The sequence below is a fragment of the Choristoneura fumiferana genome, chromosome 24 (assembly GCF_025370935.1).
Source record: "Choristoneura fumiferana chromosome 24, NRCan_CFum_1, whole genome shotgun sequence".
NCBI classification, from domain to species: Eukaryota; Metazoa; Arthropoda; class Insecta; order Lepidoptera; family Tortricidae; genus Choristoneura; species Choristoneura fumiferana.
In genome coordinates, this window is record NC_133495.1 from 11,675,361 (window position 1) to 11,700,252 (window position 24,892).

The window sequence follows — 24,892 nt, forward strand, 5'->3', positions numbered from 1 at the left end:
ATTAACTTGTGACTCGAGACTAAAAAGTTAAACGACTAGATTAGATGCGAAGCGTTAAAAAGTGAATAGAGTTTTCCTAAAAGGCCTAAAAAGATTAGGTCTCTTTCATCAGTAGTTAAGATACAATTAATAATTTATGTATACAATTAGTAATTTGTTAACGTTTAATTTTAGATATTACATTTTTTCAAAGTAGTGACGATATATAGACAGTATCAGAGTGGTCACCTATAGAGCCCCATCCCGTTCTCGCCGGAGGCCGGCTGCGCGTGCGGCGAGGTGGGCGTGGCGTGCGCGCGCTTGCTCGCGCTCACGCTTGACTTCATGTCGTACGGCTTGAACCTGCAACACACAGACACACACACCGTCAGATTCACGCTATACACCGGCTATACCCATAACTACCTACACTATACTCCCGGCCTTGTTATTGCCGGCAAGTTTCTCTCCGCCTCTGTTTGTGTAGCCTGAATGATATCTATATGAAAATAAAAAAGTTTATGTGTTCATAGAAATCCATGGATTCAGTACCAGGAGAACCTTTAAAGGTTCCAAGTTAAAAAAACTGAGTGGTTTCCAACACAGATAATCGATACAAGTATGATACCTTTACGATGATGTTTAGTTTTCGAGTTAATGATTAGAAAGAAAGAAAAAAGACTTTATTCACTAACACAGAAGACACACATATAGAGCAAAATTTACACAAATAAACCAAAAAGATAAAAATAAATTACAGAAAAACACATGAAAATGCTCTGAATACATATACACAATGTTGTGTGTCCCCGCGAAAGTGAAACGGTCGCTGACTCAGCATTATGCTGAAGCGTTAGTATTATAAACCTGCGTAGTACCTTGTGAAGTGGCTATAAACGAATAGAAGCACTAAATTACGCATAAGACACCAAACTATCCGAAGAAATATGTTTAAGTTAAACTTCTACAGCTCTGTGAGCATTCGACTGACCGCTCAAATGAAATTTAAATTTAATTAAAAATAACGCATTGCCATTGCGGTTCGGCAGACAAATGGGCGTGTATTTGCATACTTAACGACTTCTCTTAGATAATTAAATAACTAATCGGCGTACTCATAAAAAGCGTGGAAAATCTCGAACCGGCAATAACCGACTAAAACCGACTTTGGGCACTTGTTTGACTTGTGTAGTAATGATGTTTATAATTAGCAGATCGTATTTCGGGACCAGCTCGTAATAGGTTTAACAAAGAGATAACCAGACACGAACGACGATAGTTAATTACAATGATGCTTTGCTTAATTGCTTGTAATTGACCTAGAGATGTCTTGGTAATAAAATCAAGATACGCAATCTAAACGGGATGAAGATTGCTACATTTGGGGGCTGTTTCACCATCCATTGATTAGTGTTAACTGACGGTTAAATGTGATGCCGTCTCCGTCTATTCGAATAAAACAAATAGAGACGGCACCACATTTAACCGTCAGTTAACACTAATCAATGGATGGTGAAACAGTCCCTTAAGTAAACATTTGCAGCGTTTGTTTTAATTTGTCATTTCCTTCCTTTTTAGAGAGAGAACGTGAACGTGTACCTTTTTTCTTTATTTTACGTACAATGTCGTCAAAACAATGATGCGCTTCGGGTCTCGGTGTGAACCGATTCTTAGGATTGAAAGCTGATCTGTGTTGAGCTGAGGGCTTTTTGATTACTAAAACGGAATACTCTGTCACTTCAACTGCACTGTAACGGAATAGCATTTACTAGTTTTGTAACTAAAGAACCCAGACATCCTTGTATTATTATTATTTTGTATTTTTTTAATGGATACTGCAGTTTTTAAATATTATTATTATCATTATTTGTCATTATTTTATTCTTCTTGGCAATGATGGCCTTTCCGAAAGCGCTGATAGTTTAAAAAAATGTCGTGTAATATTGCCCATTGCGGCCTATTTACTGAATAAATGATATAAATTTGAATTATTTGCTTTCTTTTATTAAAATGCGTGTAGTACGCATTTTAATAAAAGAAAACAAAGTTCAGCAAAGCAAAGCAACTACGTGTTTTAAATGTGCTAAAAGAATGCACGCATCAGCCTTTGCACTTTGTACACGAGTACACCTCGCCTCCAGGACCCAGAGCTCAAAGCAGTGACAAATCTGATTTACGTTCACAGTTAATCATCGGAGTGCCGCGATAAGATAACGCCATGGCCCATGGCAGCCAGCAGTGCGCGCTCAAAGGTCGTTGGTCCGAAAAACGGCGCGAAGGTCGACTTTGTATAGCAACATATTTGGGTAAGGCCGCGAATTTTGACCAATTTGGACGTTTCAAATTTGGAACGCTGATAAAAAAAAACTGATAACACCTAGAGGTTTAGTTTTTTTTATTATATGACACGATATAAACTCTCAAGGTCGCAAATGAGATAATTGATTTAAACCCTTTTAAAAAAATAATAAAAATATATTACCGTCCAAAACGTAACGAAAATTGACTATTTTTTTTGACCATGAGTACTTAATACCTTATTATTTTCATGCTATTTAACTCTCATGATCATGATTTTGTTTAAACAAAATTTTATGATATAACGATAGTCCTACCGATTGCGGAATCATGATAATCAAATAATTTTCATGTTTTATATTTATTTCTTTTCACGTGCCAAAAAACCACGTTTTCGTTACGAATACTTAGGTGACGCTTAATTAAGCTACCTTTAACGCCTATTTCGGTAGAAATTTGTTTTTGTACACTGGCAACTAATACTCTAATAGGGCAACATCGATGAGATAAATAAATCTCATCAGTTTGTTGACAAACAGCCATCAAAAGTGACGCGGCGGTTTTTTTTCGAAAAAACGTCGAAAGTGCTTGTTCGATTTTAAGGGTAAGTAGTGATTATTTTTAACTGGTTGTTTTTTCATACTATAGGGTAATCTTTTCCATGTAAGTGGCATGTGTTATTATGTTCAAAATGTCGTTATTCACCATGATAAACGATTTTTTGTATAAAATACGTTACACTTTCGTTACGATTACGTTACATTTTTACAAAATGCTACGTATTTTGTACATAACGTAACGAAAAAATGTGGTAAAGGGAAGTTCACACAGAAAAATTCTAACTTACACCAGTTTATTATTAGGTTTCCAATGACTGCACGCACAGTAAGTTAGTTAGATGGATATTTTGAAGTTAAATAAATTTTAATCTGTAGGTGCAGGGATCGGCACAAGAGAATTGTGGCGAGTTCTGTGTTCACGTCCTGCTACATGCATAGCGTATTTAAAGTGAGAGACAAACGGAGAGATTCATTAGTTCATTTGTTACCTAAACTTAATAATCATAATAATTTATTTCCAAAAACATCTTTTTACATTGTCCACTTAACTAAGATACTACTTCCTAAATTGGTAAAACCTGTGATTTAGGGTTTTGGCCATTTCTTTGAGGTATTTAATAGCTTGTACAGTCGAAGTCACAAGCATGCTCACAACTAGGTGGTAGGACCTTGTGCAAGGTCCGCCCGGATTGCTACTACCATCTTCCTCGCTAATCCTGCCGTGAAGCAGCAGTGCTTGCACTGTTGTGTTTCAGCGTGGTGAGTAAGACAGCCGGTGAAATTACTGGCACGTGAGGTATCCCATCATAGGCCTCTAGGTTGGCAACGCGTCTGCAATACCCCTGGCGTTGCAGATTTTTATGGGCGGTGGTGATCTCTTACTCATTTGATCGTTTGCCATCCAGTCGAATAAAAAAAAAACACATCCAAATTCGTTATGCTTATAAATGTGCACCTTATTGTCAGTGTTAGAGAGGCATGTAAAGATACACTTTTGGAAAGATGTTCGTCAACTAGAGGGTACTTCTACTTCCACATTCTCATGTTTAGCTCTATAGATCTCATATAGGACAGATTTAAGATCAGTAGCGTCATAAAGTTCTAGTAAAACTAAAAACTTCACTTTATTATATGACATGTATTTTTTTTTCATACAGAAAGAAAGAAAGAAAAGTTTATTTTGGCTCCAAAAATGTACCACCTAAAACTAAGACTAGAACTAGCACTAAAACTATGTTACTAGGTGATACCAAAAAGGGTACATACATACATACGTTATCTAATGGGAATTTTTACCAGTTTGATCTAGGCTTTATAAAAAATTGCGTTACGTTTTATGGTAACGCCACGTATTTTTTTATGTTATTTCTATGTCACATTGGTTAAAATTCGCGGCCTTACCCATTTACATAACGCGTGCAAAATGTACAGTTCAATACAGTCGGTTATTTTTTAAGACTCAGGGCCGCCACATATTCGGAATTCAGTTTCCGAATTTCGATTCGGAATTCCGTAAATACATCACACACATACGTTTATTTCAATTCTGTACGCACAGGCCACCATGCGGAATTCTGAATCGGAAAAAACTTCGGTCGGAAAACTACCGATTGTATGCGGTAGGTCCATAACTTTGTATGGATTTACTTGTGTCTGTCTGTCTGTGTCCCCGTGTACTGTGTACCTGATGTTGTTGGCGTGTGCGTTGTTGTTGTGGTGGTCGCGCGGCTCGGGGTCGCCGTACGCGGGGTACTTGTGCGGGATGTTTTTGTTGCACGACGCGCAGATCTGCACCATACCTGAAACGAAACATGTCACTCCTCAATAACTACCTAATCTAAAAGATACAAACTTTTTTTTATTGACTGCACAGTCACCAGGAATAATATGTAATACATGAAAGCGAGGACAAATATCTACTACGGCTCTATTTACAGGGCCGGTAGGACGTGTCAGATATATTTGCACGCTCCGCTGTGGCAGATATTAGTGTAGGTGACTCTACTTGCGTTATTCAATGTACAAATCGCTGTTTTTCTAGAAAAAAAGCTTGGTGGAAACATTCTTATTGTGTGATTATAACTTAGCATAGTTACTGCATAAAATACATTGGCTTTTAGATAAAAGTCTACACATTATATTACACGCGATAAATCGGTTACAATATTCAGGGGCACAAAATTTGGCCCACCCTAAATACAAAATTAGACCCAACATTTGAGGGCCAAGACTTTTTAAATTTATGGTTTGATATCTTTAAATTTCCTTCTCACACAATGGTTAAAAAGCAATTGTGTCAATGAATTGAAACAATAAATAACATTGCTTACCCGCAACCTTATGTTATAATAGTTACTTTTGTGTAAGAAATGCGTGTTCATGCAGTTCCTCCACCTCCACACTGTAAGAACACCATGTTACCATGCCACCTGAATGTTAGACTCTCTAACATGTAGCATGGTTTACGGTTGTGTTGCTCTGAAGATGAGCTCTGGTTGAGTTCGAATCGCGTCAATGCAATGTGGTGGTGATAGATGGGTTCGTGTAACCTGTGTGTGTCCTTACAGGTTGGAGGTGGAGGACCTCCGCAAAGTAACGTCTGATTCAATAGATGAATAGCGTGACTGACCCTGCGGACTGATGGGGCTCGCGTCGGGGTGCGGCTTGAGCGCCGTGATGAACGGGTAGTAGGGCTCGCGCTCCGGGTTGGCGCAGCAGTACACCAGCCGCAGGTGCGACGACGGCGCCGACACGCCGCACACGTAGCACACGAAGCTGGCCGTGGCGGCCGCCGCCGCCGGCTGGCTGTGCGGCCGCTCGGGGACGCCGCCGCCGCCGCCTTGTCGCCCGACGACGCCAGGCTCAGCGGCGACGGCGGCAGCAGCGACACCACGCGCGTGCGCAGACTGTACACGCGCTCGCTGCACCCCACGCCGCGCATCTAAAACACGACAATAGTAGATTATTGTCGTGGCCTGGAAGTAGGCAATTGCTGGCTGAGTATGAGTATTAAACGGACGAACTTGCAAGTCCGTTTAACTAATACGAAGCCAGCAATTGCTATTTCAGTCCGAAACTAATATAAAGCTTTTCTCAGAAATGGTGAATAACTCTGAAATAGTATAAACTTTTTCTCAAAATATATTATAAAATTTAATTTTATTCCAATATTTTTCTTATGCTTTCCCGCCTTTTTTCATTAAAAATAAACTGCAGGTGTATTTTTCCACCGAAAACACCACAAGCTATTTCAGACCCAATAGAAAAAGTCCGGAGTTCCAACAAAATATCTGATACCGGCCATTAGACTCGGCTGTATACGACTTGTGTCAACATTTCCATGGCCTTTTTAACTTTAAAAAAAAATGTGACTGATTGCAGGCGCACTAATTCATTATTGTCGAGCTAGCGCGCCTGTAACCTTTTTAACTTTTTAATTTTTGACGCAGACGGAGTTGAAAGTAAAAGCTAGTACGAAATAGAGTGTAGTATAAAATATGGTGATAATAAATCATGGACCACCCATGTCTTGATAAGTCAAAATTCCGATGTTATTAGGTATTTTTCAATACAAACAACACGATATCCTAAAGCATAACCAAATACGGTGCAGGTAACATGTTACTTTATCTGCGTGATGACGCGGTGATGCGATACCATTATCATCGCGATACGATCAAATTATTAAAAGCTTAAAAGAAATGTACAAATAATTGATTAAAATTAAATGAGTCATGGTTACCGGCACCGGCGATATCGGAACAGATACATGCCAGGGATTAAGGCAGCGTCGGGTAGGTACGGCGGGAAGTTTGTATCGCGAGCTCGATATCGTTCGAATTCTTCTTAGATTGAATCGCAATCGCACGATAAATTATGGTCATTTTTGATTACGGACAAACGGATAGTTTAGCAAATGAATTTATTATAGCTTTTAAACTCATTACCAGTGGCGTAGCTCGATCCAGACGGGCCCCGTGTCAAAATTGGTTGGGGCCCTTGCTTTGCTACCAAACTGCGGCGAATTTTTGCTAACAGTTCGGAAAACATATTATATAGCTAAGGGGTCCCCATCTGCTATATGGCTGACATAACGGTTGCTACGTCCCTGCTCGTTACCCAACAAAAGCGCTAGCAGCCGCGCTAGTAAAAGAAGGCGCTATTTTGGCATCGCGCAGGGTCCACTCAAGGATTACGGTCAAGCCGTTACGGTGATGCGGCGCAGCGCACAGCATATACGTTTTAGTAGAAGCGGTCTAAAAAACTATTTTGGAAAGTTAAACCCTGGAAACATCGATTGGTTGATACGACCACCTCTCAGATAAATATGAGTCAATTTGATGTTAGGCAGTTAACACGATTACACAACTTCACATTTCATGATTTCACAACTGCTTCCGATATTCCGTTTACCTCGTAAAAGCGCATTCGTCACCCAAAAACTGTGTTCGGTTGCACAATTCGTGAGGATTTCCTTCCAGCTGATAACTCTATTTAGATAAGAGTTAATCAGGGTGTATTAACGTTCGATAAGAATTGCGACAGCGCAGACATCGATAGCGGGATCGCCCAATTTATAACGAATTGATTATTGAATTGTGATGCGAACAACTTTATTCTGCCGAGCTGGAATTGCTATCTGATCTAGCTATCGGACCCCAGCGGTACCGAACCTGGGTCTCCTGCATGTTCTTATCACTTGCACGCCAGTTGCAAAGATAAACCGCTTGAAAATAAGTTCAGTTTCACAACAACATGCGGTTCTTTGTCTACAGTTGATATTGCCAATTGGGGACTTGATGTATTCTTATGTTTTTTGTTCTCTTCAATTTCAATCAGACACAATAAGCGCTACTTAACAAATGTTTCAGTGTTTTTTTTTTCCTTCACCTGATTTCGAGCAGATTGGGGTATTTGATAACTAGCATGTATCGCATGCTGATGAACTTGTTTCACGATCACGTACCTACTGTCACATCCAAACTGGGTCGGGAGTTTTCTTAAATGCTTGATCATAATTAATCCTGATGGTTAATCAAGACGTGGCATACTTAATATGGAGCAGGACGCCATAGTAAATTTCCTAGACCCTTAAGCCGAGTTTAGACCTGCAAGAAAAATCCTGCAAGTTGCATTACATTGCGGAGCTCGATTGACCACTACTAAGTCATTAGCTTTACGGCCTCGCACATCATCTGCATCTGCATGTGCATCTTGCACGATTTTTCTTGCAAGTCTAAACTCGGCTTCACATTTGAATCGTCGAGGGAACACAGACGCAGCGCAGGCCAAATAGGACGACGTGAATTTTAGGGATGCTGACAAGGGTGGACTCCGCCTACTTCTGGTCTGGAAAAAGTTCGCCAGTAGAAAATTATCACTTGTCACAGTTGGCTATAGCAAACTTTATACAAGCCTACCAGTGACTACTGTGAGTGTCCATACACATGGATTATATTATCTAACTGTTAGAATATAGTAGCTATATTAAATTTTAAAAAAATCATCGTTAAAGTTGAAAACAGAACACGCTCAACAGTTTTTAGAATTTTTGTCGTGAACGAATTTTGTTGCAAACTTTACTAATCTGTCGAGAAAATTCCCGGCCAGGTTATAAGCTATAAAAATGTTATGTTTAGTTTACACCTGAATCTTATGAAATTACTTAGGAAGGAGGTGCAAACTTTTTTTCAACGACTTCGAGTACCCTGCTAAACTAACAGATGGCGCTGAAATTAATACGTTGCTAGATACGTTGTGCCGTGAATACGTCACTAAAAATGATTTTGCCAAATTAACTCTAAGTTTAGAAGAGGGGGTGGTACGGGTATCAACAAATTTGATTGAATAATTGATTTAATAATACAACAAAATTAAACGACAATAAATAAGAGAGGTAGAGAGAGGGTAGGAGGTTCTTGAGGTATCCCATCTTAGGCCTCTAGGTTGGCAACGCATCTGCAATTCTCCTGGTTTGCAGATGTTTATGGGCGGTGGTGATCTCTTACCATCAGGAGACCCACTTGCTCGTTTGCCATCCAGTCGTATAAAAAAAAAAAAAAACCTGCCACACATTGCACAGTGCCATCTTTTGGGGAACTGAGTAAACACTAAGTAATCGAGTAAACTAAAAAAGCCTTCAGTCCTTCCGTCGCGCTGTCATCGTTAATCTACTATTACCACTATTTTATTATTTATTCGTTAGTAATGCTCAAAAAGACAGTAAGCAAAGTAATCGACTTTAGTTACAATCTATTATGGCCCTCGCAAAACAGTACATTTCTAAACAAGACCTAGCCCCTCTTCACGAGAGTAGGCTTATGCCTGCCTACAGAGAACTTGCTCTGGGCTATATCTAAAACGTTCGTAGCAACAATCAGCGCGGAGTCCTACCGCACTCCGTGTGCTTGAAGGAGCCGTCATCCGGCGCGATAGCCCGCGCCCCCACAGATAACCCCCGACCCCACCGCTATATACCTAAGTACAACAACATGTGCAGCTAAATCTGACCTATTGTTATTGCGGCGATACGCCGCCTGCGCGCGGGGGGCTAGATAAGTAGGATTTGCAGCGTATTGTGGACGCGAGTTATATACATCTTCAACGCACATGCTGTTGCTTATCTAATTGACGTTGTGGATCGAGTCATCATCATCATCATCGAGTCCATCGGTATAGCCATTGGGAAAGTAGAAAGCTTAAACAGATTTTATGTGTCATATTCAATAAGGTCATCCACATAACGTGTAATCGCAGGTCGACCAACTAAGTACTATTAGAAACATTGCTGTTTGTCTCTAACCTAGTGCTAGTCGGACTCAAACACCGAGGGTTCCGAACAAAAATTTATAGGTATCTATAAATAGCAGACCCCTCTCCAAAGGAAAAAGTACGCAGTGCGTGGTCATTTTACACAACAAATTGATTCTATAAGGGTTCTCTTTTCTCCTTTTGAGGTGCGGAACCCGAAAAAGAATATCGCATAACAAATTCTATTTGGCACGACTTGTAAAGATAAAAATTCAAACAATAAATTCGTTTTTATAAATCTCTAAAGTTTCAAGTTTATTAAATAAAAATTCATTGGCAAATATTAGAAACATCATTATGTCTATAACATTTAGAGAAGCAAATAAATAAATACGTTTAGGTAAACACGCCTTTTATCCGCTTTATTATAAGAAAGCTTGAAAGCGATATTCACCTAATTCACTAAGGACGATCAACACCAACTACTTACTTGCCAGTGTATGGCAGCTCCCACAAATCCCACTAATACCATGAATGCGAATGTTAGTTTGAGTATGTAAGTGTGTTTGTTACTATTTCACGCTCGCAGAACAAATATCGATGCAATAAGATATAATCCCGCGGGATTGGGACACATGTAGAATCTCAAAATCTACGGCAGGGTTTCTCAAAGTGGGGTACGCGAACCCCTAGGGGTTCGCAATTCGACAGTAGGGGGTTCGCGACAAGGTTTACGTGATGGTGGCTGCAAGACGGCAAGATGATTAAGTTTGGTTTTTGGAGTCTTTTTGTATTTTTTAAGTCCACATTTATTTGTTTGTTATTTCTTGTTGCTTGTTTCAGTTTGTATTTTCTTTGGCAAGACGATTCTTACCTATATTCGTTACCTTTTATTGAAATAAATAATAAACATTATAACTTAGTTTCTCCAACAGCCACTTTTATTACTTTCTATGGGGGGGGGGGGGTTCGCTGTCGTCTAGAAACTTTAACAGGGGTACGTGGAGCCATAAGTTTGAGAAACCCTGATCTACGGGATGCGGTAGCGATGTGCGGTGCTGGTTTTTCAATTTGTCTGTCTCCTGCCTGCGGCGCGGCCGCGGGCGCGCGACCTCACAATTTGGCTGCGTATTTCGTCACTTCGCACACCGCAGCGGCGTGCGGCGGCAGAATGTTAACCGTCTAACCCCCTTATTCATAAAACTTAACAAGCCTATGTTAACTAACAAATGCTTTGTCCCTTTCTAACAAATACAAATGTCGAAGTGACAGATAAGGACAAACGAATTTTAGCGGCATTTTAACTAAAATAGGTTTGATTGTCGTTTATGAATTAAGTCTATAGACATGAACTCTCGCACTGGTGTTCTATTTTTTTGTATTTCGTTGAGGCTTTGAACACTCCAATCCAAGTGATCATAATCAGCCTCATGGGTGCTCGCTCATTTCCTTACAAAACGGACAGACCAAAGAAATGGTAAATGCAACTGGCTCTGTCAAGTGTAGACTCTGAGCCAACAATTTTATTGACCTGGCCATGGTGCACGGAACTCAACCCGCCAACAACCTTCTCCTTAAGTCCGAGTTCGAATATATCTACAACGCAAACGACGATAAAGTTATAATTTTTGGAAATTACCACGGAAATCCAGTAAAATCACGGACTTTCAATTCAACTTTCGAGCGGAGCCACGGGTAAAGGCTAGTCAGTTTATCTGTACAAAAATAAAGCGATACGCAATTGGCCAAGTGAGATTGCCCGCTAAAGTTTATCTGAGTGAATGGAAAGAAACCGCCGAGGGCGCGAGGAAACATACCGAGTCAACAATGGTATCTATGTGAGTGTTTTTAATACAAAACGGAATAGATACGCGGTCCGAGACGGACATTAGTGATTATAATAAAATGACAGAGTCAGATGATGACGCAAACGTAAATATACAGTTGGCATCATGGACATCGGAGCTAAGTGCTCAAAAATACCTAAAAACGGTACACGCCCATAGAAACTGACAGGAGCTTCTACGGGCGTGTACACGAAAAACAGGGTCGGTATTTCCATCCCGGTATTATTCGGGCCGGGAAAGAGTGTCACCCATATTAGAGATACAAGCAAGTTAGACTCGAAAATCACTGCCAAGTACATACTTTTTTTAATTCTTTATTGCACACATTATTAACCCTTAGTTTAACCGTTTGAACGTCAAGAACACCGAAAGGTGTTGTGTGCGGTCATGCCTACCACACTAGGTCAGGGCTAAGGTCTACTTCGATTATGAATAAAATCGAATAACATATTTGCTTTTTTCGTCAGTGCTTGGCTTGTGACTGATCACTTTATTCAAATACGAAAACGTTCAAAGGCTTAAACGAAAATAACCCAACACTATATTCAATTACCTACCTTTATTTGTGAATAATTAACTTATTTAAAAACTTGAATTGAGATACCGCAGACTAAATTTAGTTTAAACCAGCTGTCACTTTTACACAATGATTAAACAATATTTATTCACGTCAAAACCTAGCGATAACCTTTGAGCGTAAGGTCGGGGAGTCATCGGCGAAATTGACGAAACACAAACATAGGGTCAGTACTCGTGTAACCGCGCTTTAATCACTGCTGTGCCAATCTAATATGACCCCAGTGACACTGTAAATAAAATGCAATAACAAAAATTTGTCCACGAAAATATTGTGATTTTAGAACCTTGTCCCAGTGAGTACTGATGAACGACTGTGCTCGTTTGTGACGTAATTACTGTTCGCAAAAGAGGTAGAGAGAACAAAGTATACAAAACACAAAACATAACCAGAAATTATGGCAATTACTAAAGAGAGAAGTCAGGTGGTAGATATTATGATCACCATCTCATCTTAGCGGGACTGAACTCGGAACACAGGCCTTCCTCAGTGATACCGCCGACCTACCCTACCCTATGTGCTAAGTGCTAACCGCACTTAATGCCAGCGATCTTTGCCATTCGTCTTTGCGGGAAACCAGCATTGGTGACGTTGGTGGATATGAGGAATGATTACCACGATTTTGGTATTTCAGTAAAAAGAAACAGTGCCAATGAATGTTATTTGGAACAAGCACTCGTGACTTTTATCCGTTAATTTTAACGCGTTTATTGTGCGACGGAGATGACTGATTAGTCGCAGGGTGTGATTTAACTTAATTAATACTATAAATAGGAAAGTGAGTATGTTTGTTTTACTTAAAGTACTCAACCGATCGTGATGGGATGCGGTATGGCGGTAGGTAGTAATTTTTTCGACGATAAACTCAAGCGCGGGAACTAAGGGCCTACGCTAGCTGCCGCAGTTTGCACGGAGCGGTGGACGCCTATTGAAAAATAGTTTACACCACACTTGCTTGTAAACAGTGTCGTAACCTTGGTTGCAACCCCCCAAATAAAACCCTCGACCTTAAAGTGCTTGTCATGAAACACGTGGTCGGTAAATGAGTCACATTGCGCGTAAAAAAAATCTTGTCATGAAGCCCAAGGTCGGTAAATGAATCAGTGCCCGTACGAACTGATAATGCATGGCGCGCTGCTGCACGCACCTCCCCCACCCCCCCCCCCCTCCCGCAGCTCAGGCGCGCTGTGCAGGGGAGGATGCTGGCGCTGCCCAAGTACCGCAGCCTAAGGTCAAGGCAATGGAGCAAAAATAATATTTTGTCTTACAAATAAACAATTTAACTCGCAAATGTGATGAAAAACATTGCATGTCGCACGGGCAGTAAGTACTAGAATCGACTTCGACTTCGGGCTTCTAATAGACTCTCGTTCGTAATTCCTTATTTACCGCCCTTAAGACACAATGTACTAATGATCAGCGCTAAATACCCTCGTCCGCGAAGTGCACCCGCGCCAGCTGACGTAATCGCAATGTGACAAAGTTTTGGACTAACGCAGATATCAGTGACAAATTAACCATTGCGTGTATTTATTGTAGGTATATTTCGCAAGTTTTTATCTATATATCAGAAAAGGTAAAAAATTATGATTTTGTAATCCTCGCGACTGATTTAGAATTATCATTATCAGATAAAGTATATGGTAGGTAGGTTGGAGCATGAAACAAATACCTATCATTGATAATTGAAGTCTTAAATTACAAATTGTCCTTGAGATTTTAAGTTCTGGGAAATTATTTTCAAAAGAAAGATACCTGGGTATATAGTCCCAACCCACATTTATAAAAAAAAAACCTCAGCATTTCGTATATGGATGCTACACTGACAATGACACACATTTTTTTTTCCGATCATTTAGGTGCGCTTCTAATGAGGCATAAGTACTCGTATTACACAAGGAAGTATTTATAACTCATCTCATAATACCATGGTTGCAACGACAAATGAACATGAATTGAATAGGTCAAGTTAAGATGTAGATTTCAACCAATATTATTGATAGATTCTGCACGTCCGTCGCCGTTCCGTTCAATAAAGTGCACTCTTTAAAAAGTGTTTCACAATCATCAATATGGCTGATGGCATAGTGACCTGAAGTGTAAGTGAAATAGGAGACCAAAAATGACCACTCCCAATTATATTATTTATTTATTTATGTATTGCTTATTATGTGGTTTTAATAAAACACGATTCAGGTCAGTTCACTGTCAATCATGTGCACTGGCACAAGATATGACTTTTATTTTTAAGACTCAAAAAATTAACATGGGGTTCGAAATTGACGACGAAACAAGCATATTCGTGATCGACTAAGTATACAATAATAATAATTTTAAGCATTGGATTAAAGCAATAATAAACATTTATGTACGTGCGGTATTAAAGATTGATTAGTGATAAAAAACCTAAAAAACCTACTCCAAATAATTTGGAACTACATACGATCGAAGTTTATTATTGTGCAATCCTAAACAATTATCATCGAATTTACATATCGCTCATTAGAAATCAACGTAAAAAAAACCTGCCTGCGTGCTAGTCAGTGTATCTTGTCTTGGCGGGTAGGACCTGGTAAAGTTTTGTGCGCAATTCAGTTTGATTCGATATTGGATACTCGGAGAACCGTAAAGGAAAAAAAATAGTACAAAACGAAACCTCCGGCAAAAGCTAGTAAGCTCGACGACTTCCTAATTCAAGCATTCGCACATAATAATAAAGTTGCCGTTACGCTGTCACAAGTTTGATATGTCATTGTGTAAAAAAGATACAAGAGTAAGGGGCTGTTTCACCATCCATTGTATCTTTTTTACGCAATGAAATATCATAAACTCGTGACAGCGTAACGGCAACTTTATCACAAGTACCTACAGATAGCCGTAACGAGCCGAATCCAACGACACGAGTATCGCATCACGCGCAGGTCAATAGTACCTATGATAGCGGCGATCATGATAACGCGATAACTATATATTTATGTGGCACAAAGATTATGCGACCAATTTGGAGGACAGCGTGTTGTGTGTGATCGTGTTGATAAGAGGCTTAGTGATGCGGTATCAAAATAATGCTAGCAAATAGTATGACTATGAGCCACCACCACCACCAGGCCCTATTTAATAATACATTTTGTTAAAAATTACATTCTTAATACAAGCTTTTTTGCTGACTGTACCTTTTGTTGAATGTACTAGCATTGTCATCCAAGCTACATTTGCAAACCAAATTTCAAGTCGATAATATGCCATTAACCGTTGAGGAGATCCGTTCTGAGGAGACGATCCTGGCCGGTCTATCAGGATTTCACTACCAGATTATTTTATTGTACCAGATTAACATAAGTATGCCAAATTTCAAGTCAATCGGACCACCGGAAGTGGCTTAAATTTAGCTTCCAAGAGTTGACCCAAACAAATAAATAAATAAACAGGGCAAGTTAAAGAAAAGCTTCTAAAAAGTTACAAGTGCTAGAATTTTACATAATTGTTAAGTTCCTTATACAAAAAAGTGGCAATACGGTATTTGACTATTTTGTATATGTTTTATAAATTAAAAATTCACAATGCCTGTTATCGAACAGAGAAACAATTTTTAAGCTACCTTTACAAATAACAAAGTAATAATTGTTTGAAATTCAAGATTAGACAGAGAAAGACATACTACTGGCATGTGACGTCACACGCCAGTGCCGCCATACTTGCTGCATAGAGAAAAGCGTTTGAGAAAGAGACAGGTATAGAGATTTTTCAAAAAATCACTATAAGTAAATCCAATTTTCAACCGATTTCTCTGTATATCTATATTTTCAAAATAATATTAAGATATGGCAAATTAAGGAGTTGTCAAATACCGTATTATGTAGAACTGCAGTACTTGAAACTTTTATACAATAGGTGCCTGGTTTAGATAAAGGAGTAGTTGATACTCGAAGTACAATCTACTCCATCGCGCGACGCAAAATATATTCACGGTTAGTTATTTGCAAGAGTAAGTAATTGAACTTCCTGGATACCAACTATTTCTTACAGATTGCTTTAGAACGAAACGAGAGATATTCATTTTCATTGTGCAATCCATAAAAGCTGTTGCCCGCGATGTCGTCTACGTAGAATACGCTATGCCGTGCGAATTAAGTTATTCTTTGGAGCTGTTTTGCGTTATGAAGTAGTAGAGATCCGAACACCTCTTTCACGTTTATATTTATAACTACTGTTACCACTGTAGTCGGGTTCATTGGATCAGCGCAGAGCCTGTATTCTCTAACGCGCTGACGTTGTCGATCGTGATCACTGTCTCTTTCTACCCTCGTCTTATACCATGTGACAGAACAATGTAAGTGGTGAATAAGATTGTGATTCTAAAAGGGTTGTTTCACCACCCAGTGATCAGTTTTATTTGACGGATAAATTTAATCAATGGATGGTAAAACGGGGGGTTAATGAATTGACAATAAGGCCTCAAATCTACCGTGTCATTTAGTACATGGAAATTATCAGTGAAATTCGGATCTAGTTTTAACAACACTAAAGACTTATCACGCTCTACAATCGATAACATCAGATTTGATAAAAAAACCACGACGTAACGGATTTTGATAACACACGGTGAACCGGTTATAACTGGACACCCAAAAGAAAATGGACTAGCATTTATCACATGAAAAATCTAAAGATTGAAAAGAAGTCCTTCAAATTGTAATTAGTCTGTTTGTCGGATAAACAAAAAATATAGGATACTTATTTTTTCCTTTGCCAATTAACGATGTTAATCAATTAGGTAGTGTACATGAATGTCATGGAAATATTTAGTGTAGGTAATCTTATTTACTTAGTACCACAGTCTCATAAGAACATTGTATACACTAACAATACTTGGATCTACTCAGTTATCCGAAAATAAATTATTTTGATTTTGAAAGAAGAAAAAGGACAATTTAAAATACACCAACAAATTTACTGTCCTGAATATAGTCGAAAATTGAATCTTGTCCCGTGGTAAAATTTACAAATTTTATGTACGCCGAAAAAAAAAGGACCACTTGTATTTACATTCATTCAGAAATATGACGCATTATAAATATGTTCCACCCGAAATCATTTGTTTAGGGCCTACATATTAAGTTAGACTTGACTTAGTCAAGATTCATTTATGGGTGAAGACCAAAAAGCTGCACACCGTTAAAGCTGCGTTAACACGTAGTTTTAATTTCCATTAACTTTTTCCATTGTGACACGAAAATTACCCATACAAATGTATGATAATTAATCATACAAATCGTCACTACTTTGAAAAAATCTCGTATCTAAAATCAATATGTCAACAAAATTGAACCTTGACGTAATGTTCATAAGGTCCACTCAGAAAAATTATCTACTTTGAGATACGAGTTTTTATTAAAGTAGTGACGAAATGTATGATTAATTATCATACATTGACAATTGACATTGACAACAAAAATAAATTTGGTTGTAAATATTTTTCAGCACATTTACATTTTGACAAATTCACTTTCAACTCTAGTGGACGATTTCTATTAGCATCAAATGACAGTAAATAAATTAAACTAGTAATCTAACTAAATATAAAACTTTTTTTTTTACGCAGGAAAGTACCCATTTCCTCTCTTCAGGCCGTCACATACCACAGCAGTTTCTACTTCGACAGAAAACCAGATATCACCAGTTAAAATAAAGAAATAGAATACATATTTGAGTGGACAAACAGCGCCATTGCATTCTGCTCCACGTGCGTAAGCCCAGATCTAATTGGATCATGCGCCACCAGCAATACACCTTACTGCTCGAGCATAGGACTCGTTTACGCGCGATCTTTGCACGATCGTGGAGGATACGACAGCCACCGTTTGGGTAAACAGCGGGCAGACACCTTTGTCAACATAGTGTAAACGGTTAGGCGTCTGTGCGTCACGGCAGCGTCACCTGAGCACACGTGGCCTCAATACTCTCGGTTTTGGAACGGACTCCGCGCTGTGGTAAGGTTTGGCTAGCGCCGGAGATTCAACATAATAACGACATTATGCGAACATCATATATATATATATTTATTATTTTTAGAAAACTAAGGTAACTTCATGTAATAAGCTATGGAGACCGCGGATCGGCAAAAGGGTGCAGCAGCTTAGGACGTCCACCAACGAGATGAACGGATGACCTGGCTAAAGCCGCGGGTTCACGGCGGATGCAGGCCGCTTCTAACCAAAGCAACCAGAGGTATATGGGGGAGGCCTGTGACCAACAGTGGACGTCGTACGACTGATATGATAACGAACATTCTAATTCACCCATGAAGTACCTCACTCAATCCTCAAGGATTTATAGTAAGGCGCGTCATTTTATCAGTAATCCAAAATGATGTTAGCTTAGCTACTTAGCATTTATTTGGTGTTATCTGTGATGGAGCGCTCAAAATAATCTGTATGTTTGGCAACAACAAAATACTTAGTACTCCGCCGCTTGCAGGTATTTTGGTGAAAGGATAGTAATACAACGCTAATAATACTAACGTAACAAGTTTCTTGTGGTGGGTAGAGCTAGCCAACGCGTTTATTGTACACAATGAAATGAATGAAGTAGGCCAACGTAGAAGTACTAAAAATTAATTAATTTGTCGCGGAATCAGCATAATAAACGAGTAAATGATAGATCTACTCAACATTCAACAAATCCATAGATTCGTTACGCATTACTGAGATGAATAACTATTGGCTCGGAACTGTCACTTTTGAAGCTTATATCATCATCTTCATCTCGGCCTATACATCCCACTCCTGGCCACAGGGCTCCTCTCAGGACGAGAGGATTTGGGTTGTAGTTTCCACGTGGGCCATGCCAATTGGCAATTTCACGCACACCATTGGATTACTGCAGTGTGGGTGTAGAGCTACTAATTCTGTAGTAGTGTTACCGAACCTCAGCATTTTAGTCTATAATAAATGACTCTTCTAAATAGAACTTCCTAAATAGAATTGGCTCGAGATGACAAAGTCGATCGAGTTATTTAATGTATTTTTGATTAATTAATTAAAAATACATTTTGGTTCTTTGTTTAGACCGAAATTTTTCTTTAATTATAATATCAAATACATTAAATCAAATTTTTCGTTAATTATGTGCATGGGGGTGTTGGTTCCGACACTCATGTACGGAAGTGAAAGTTGGGTATGGCAGAAGAAACATGAAAGCAGAATAAATGCAGTTGAGATGAGAGCGTTAAGAAGTATGATAGGAGTTAAACTGAGTGACAGGATAAGAAATAGTGAGATAAGGAAACGTTGTGGTCTGAAAGAAGATGTGACAAAAATTGAGAAAGGTATGCTGAGATGGTTTGGCCATGTCGAGAGAATGAACGAAGAACGATTGACGAAAAAAGTGTATGAGGCGAGTGTGAATGAAAGCGTTGGAAGGGGTAGACTTAGGCGGACATTTCGAGACCAAATCAGGGACGTCTTGAAAAAAGGCCAGGTCAAGAGTACCCTAAACCGAAGAGCATGTATGAAGTATTCCCTTGAAATGGACGAAGCGAAACAAGTATGTAAGGATCGTAGCAAATGGAAAGAAGTGGTCTCTGCCTACCCCTACGGGAAAGAGGTGTGATTATGTATATGTATGTATGTATGTAAAAATTAAGACTTAGAAATGGCCGATTCATAGACCTTAACGCTTTCAAATATACCCAATCAGAAATAACCTTAAAAACATTCTACTAGAAATTTTAACTATCTTTAATACGGTATTTGACTATATATTTTTTTATTTTATAACTCAAATCTTCTCAATGTGTGTTATCGGACGAAAACAACAATTTTTAAGCTACCTTTACATTACTTATTTATTGATTTAAATATAAAGTCAGGCTTACCTGCACCAAAACTTCTAGCTCGTTAATACTTAATACTACAACAGAGTTATAAAGCTTTGAAATTCAAGATTAAACAGAGAAAGAATCACACCCCCAATTGTAGTGCAATCCCAATTGCTGCATTGTATTGTAATTGTATTGTAAAACTCTTTATTGTACATAAAAACACATGAAAATAACAGAACACAGGATAATAAGATGTACAAAGGCGAACTTATCCCTTAAAGGGGGGAAGGGCATTGGCATATAAATGTACAATTCGCTTGTAATGAGCACATCAGTTATGGTTCCGCACCTTCTCATATCAGTGCCGCTGTGATGTCTAAGTTTCCGAGCAAACAAACATTATAAACAAATAACGTATCACATGTAAGCGGATTTAAACCAAGTGAATATTTTTCTTGCCTTATGGCTTATGGCTTTAGTTATTTGTTCTTCATACGTCAGATGGACAGGCAAACGCTGCACGTCATACACAAACTCTGTAGAGGCAAGTTAAAATGTGTAGGTAAGGTACAATCTAACAAATAATCTAATCCTAATGGGATATTTTAAGTATTTATTTGTCAAATATTAGATTGAGGTATTGACATATTCGTATAAATTTCAGGAACCAATGACTGAACAATGACATAGTTGGTTGTTATATAACAAATCATGAAATCAGATTTGCAGATTGTTTTCGCGCGTACTAGTTTCGACGACTTTAACAATGGCTTCCCAACGCCCTCCAAACTCGGGTGTACTTGGACTAACTTTGATTAAATAAAACTGTTCGATCCGAACGAGAACACAAAGAAGTCATAAATCATGAATATTATCGGAAGGCTGTTCTCAAGAAAACTATTCCATGTTTCACATTTTAATTTTAAAAAAAATAACCGAACTTGATCATTAAAAGCAAGACTTAAACGTGACTGAAATGTACATTTCACACTCAAATGTACAACTGTTCAGATTTTTAATCACTCAATCAGTAGGTCGTACTGATGATGGTTGCGGCAATGCCATCTGAGCGTTAAGGTAAACGATGGTTTTGGACCCCGTCAGAGTATCCATTTATGTGGACAGCCGAGTAATGGATGATCAAAATACTAAATGGTAAACAAAATAGAAGCACTGAAATACCTTGCCATTGGCCGGAGCCTTATCCTCCTTGGCGCACAGCTCGGCGTCCCCATTCAGTTTCTCAACCTGCTTTAAAACCAAAATCGGGATTACACGGGACGCAAAACGGCACTTCACTTCACACTACGGATATATACCTCACTCAGCATCGGTATCATGAACTTGCCATTGTACCACATAATTTGGCACGACGTGGCATTATCACTGGCGGGAGCGCACTAGCTCGCGGGTTACCGGTTATCTTATCGCTGATAACGTGTCGGACTTACTTTGCAGCGCGTGGGCGGCGCGGCGAGCGGCATGGCGGACGCGGCGTCGCGCGCGGCGGGACCAGCGGTAATGACCGGCCGCGGGCCTCCGCCGCGGATGGCTTCGCGCTGTTTACCACTGACGGGATGATCTCTGGGGTATCAGAGAGGTCAACCCCGACCGTACGATATGCGAGTACACTTTATAATTTTATTTCTAATGTCTATATAAATAAAAAATAATCGCTGAAATGTATGTACATGCATACCTTCCGAACGACGGCACCGAATTGGATTTTTTTTGTGGTGTTCCTTAGTGTCAGGACACGCTTTTCGTTGAACTAAATTATTATTATATTATATTATTATATTTAGCCTATAACTGTGTCCCACTGCTGGGCAAAGGCCTCTCCTCTTGACTTCCACATCTCCCTATCCAGTTGAACTAAATAAAATAAATAAATTCTATCCTACTATATATAATATTATAGATATGAAAGTTTGTGAGTGAGTCAGTATGTTTGTTACTTCTTCACGCTGAAACGGCTGGACGGATTTGGATGAAATTTGGCAAAAAGTTCGTTCATAACCTGGATTAAAACATAGGATACTTTTATCTTGATATTCCCACGGGATAAGGATAAAATCTCTAAATAACAACCGCTGGGCTTAGTCATGAAATTTGGCATGGGTGTTTTAATTTAACGTCAATGAAAACCACGATGTAATTTTAGGGCATTCCCACGAGAATTTGATAAAATCCCGGAATTTCAATTCAACTGCTGTATCTAATCATTTACACGTGCGAAGCCGCGGGTAAACGCTAGTAAAATAGTAGATTATTGTCGTGGCTTGGAAGTAGGCAATTGCTGGCTGAATATGAGTATTAAACGGACGAGCTTGCGAGTCCGTTTAACTAATACGAAGCCAGCAATTGCTATTTCAGTCGAGACTAATATAATGCTTTTCTCAAAAATGGTGAATAATTCTGAAATATAATAAACTTTTTCTAAAAAATATATTATAACATTTAATTTTATTCCAATATTTTTCTTATGTTTTCCCGCCTTTTTTTCATTAAAAATAAACTGCAGGTGTATTATTCCCACCGAAAACACAAGCTGTTTCAGACCCAATAAGAAAAGTCCGGAGTTCCAGCCAAATATCTGATACCGGCTATTAGACTTGGGTATAAAGCCAATATTCACATGGCCTTTTTAACTTAAAAAAAAAAAAAATTGTGACTGATTGCAGGCGCGCTAATTTATTATTGTTTAACTTTTTAATTTTTCGCTGACCATAAACTATGCACTTCACCTTCTGATATGTAAAGAATAATGACAACTTTTACGGACATTTTTGAGAAAAATAATTTATTGCCACAAGATAATTCATAGATGAATATCAAATTCGGTACAAAAAAAAAATAAAAAATAAATTACAAAAGGGACGGAGTCGCGAGCAACAGCTAGTTTTTAATAATTTACCATGACTTAATAAGACGTTAGAATTTTTATTGTAAATATGGCGTTTAAAATTTGAAAAGACTCAACACTAATGAGTTTTATTTTTCAAGATTAAATCGTATTATCTCATGTATTTATGTTAAAAAATATTTAATTTGTCTTAGGTAGCTTGAATACTTAGAAGATAATGCATTTAAAGTGGTATATCTCTTGTAAATATTTGACTTACATTATCAAAATGCAAACATAAATGATGTCAGATTTTGACACCAGAGTATATATGTTTTGTTTTCATTGTATCCTTCCGTAAATAGTAGGAATGTATTAACGACGCATCAATGATGAAATAAAAATACAGAAAGACTAGCATATTAAATCAATTTAAAATCACTTCGCAGTAAGAATCAAAGTATTTTGATGTCTACATTAATGGCCGGACAGGTTTTGTAAATTGCTTATTTATCAGTGTTCAGTTAACATACTTAGTTTGTTATGGTAAATAGGTGTTGATTGCTTGATCGCTAGAACCGGTATAAAATTAGCATTGCAGAAGTTATTTTTCTCACGCGCATACATTAGCGTGGCAATGCCAACAGGTTTAGGTTAGGTTAGGTTAGGACCGCATACAGTTCAGTTCAGTTGCTTTTCTTGCAGACGTTACAATTATAGACTGAGCTCATTTATCGTGCATTGACCACGCGTTAATTTTTAATGGCTTCAATAAAGATAAAAAAAAAACTAAATAATACGTAATCGTATGGCTTTGAGAAAATCTTTTTACAATGTTTGTTTATTTTAACTTTTAAACAATGGTGTTTTTCATGATGGAATATGTAATGTATTTTATTTACAGCTTATAAGAATCCTACTTGCAAGGAAAACAAAAACTACAGAAAAAAAAACAATTTAATAAATTAAAATAAAATGTCAATCAAGACCTCATTGTCAACTTATTGCTCGACACAGTTTAAAAATAAACACAAACAACAAACTAATTAATAGCTCCATTCAACTTGGGACCTTACGCTTAAGAAAATAAAGCCGATAACCCCTGACCGCGCTAGCATCATCAATAAGCGATATCGCGACAGTCAACTCTGATCCTGCCCTTACACTGCGCGACCCAGACTCGAGATAAACTTAACGAGAAACATAAACAAAACTGCCCGCTATATCTATGTACACAAGGTTGGAGTCAGCTTAGCGGGACCGCGACCCGTAAAGCGTCGTCCACACTCGTATCATTGCGGCGTATCGCATCGTATTTATCCAAGCGTACTGTTGATATTGCTGATTTAAACTCAAAACTATACGTGGGCATTGGAACAAGGACAGTTCCTGAGCTATAACCGCAATAGCTGCACAAACAACTTATATTATAAATTATAAGTTTATATGGCGTTTAAAATTTTGTTTGTTATAGGCATTTCCATCTATGTATGTATCTTGTCGATGGTTATTGGTAACTCATGGAAAGGCGTGTACTGATTAGAAAATTTTCGAATCGCTATCACTATCCTCCAAGCACCCCGCTATTACGATAAGACTGTATACTAACGCATGACCCCTCTAGGCTGGCTATCATCACCCTTTGATGTCTGGTGAAGGGTCGGTCAAGGAAGAAGCCGATAGGATCAACAAAAAAACAGAACCTAACGGAAGAAAGTACTCTTACTACCCCTCCTCCCCTCTCTCCTCTGTGGGTAGATAAGAAACCCCTCCAACTCTCCTCCCCGTAGTAAACTCCAGCGGGACGTGCAGCCGAACTTTTTAGCCTGAGACAGTCCGGCACTGCCTGGTTCAACTTTCCAGTCGTCCATAATGGATTTTTCGTTGGTTTACTAATGTATCGGCGAAAATTATTTAGCAAATTATTAACTCCCAAACTATTTATCCCATATTTTTATTACGGCGAAATGTTATTTCCCAACTCAACGTTTCGCACTGATATCATTTCCCAACTAATGATTCGATAAATTATTATTATGCAAATTATTACCTGGATTTTTTTTAAGATGTCATTTATGTTTTCGTCAAATGTATTGATTGGCATACCTTAATTTAGCAACTTATTGAATGGCATCCAACCTACTTTTCTAGTGTCATTTATCCTGGCTGCTATAAAAAAAAACCTAACATCGAAGGCTAAGGCGGGAGCTACGC

At 38.6% G+C, this 24,892-nt stretch overlaps 2 protein-coding genes across 2 annotated transcripts in view; both read right to left on the minus strand.

The window, feature by feature from the left end:
• Positions 1-242, minus strand: part of LOC141441967 (uncharacterized) — a 67,366-nt gene extending 67,124 nt beyond the window's left edge. Inside the window, exon 1 of the mRNA XM_074106853.1 lies at positions 229-242. Within this exon, the coding sequence (XP_073962954.1) occupies positions 229-242 (14 nt within the window). The remainder of the gene's footprint in view (positions 1-228) is intronic.
• Positions 235-21,411, minus strand: Eig71Ec (Ecdysone-induced gene 71Ec). Its single transcript, XM_074106422.1, has 5 exons — positions 21,285-21,411; positions 21,016-21,081; positions 5,467-5,778; positions 4,522-4,636; positions 235-342 (listed from the first exon to the last, which is right to left on the minus strand). Exons 1-5 carry the CDS (start codon positions 21,315-21,317, stop codon positions 323-325), a joined length of 546 nt encoding a protein of 181 aa, XP_073962523.1. The 5' UTR covers positions 21,318-21,411; the 3' UTR covers positions 235-322.
• Positions 21,412-24,892: the final 3,481 nt, after the last annotated feature.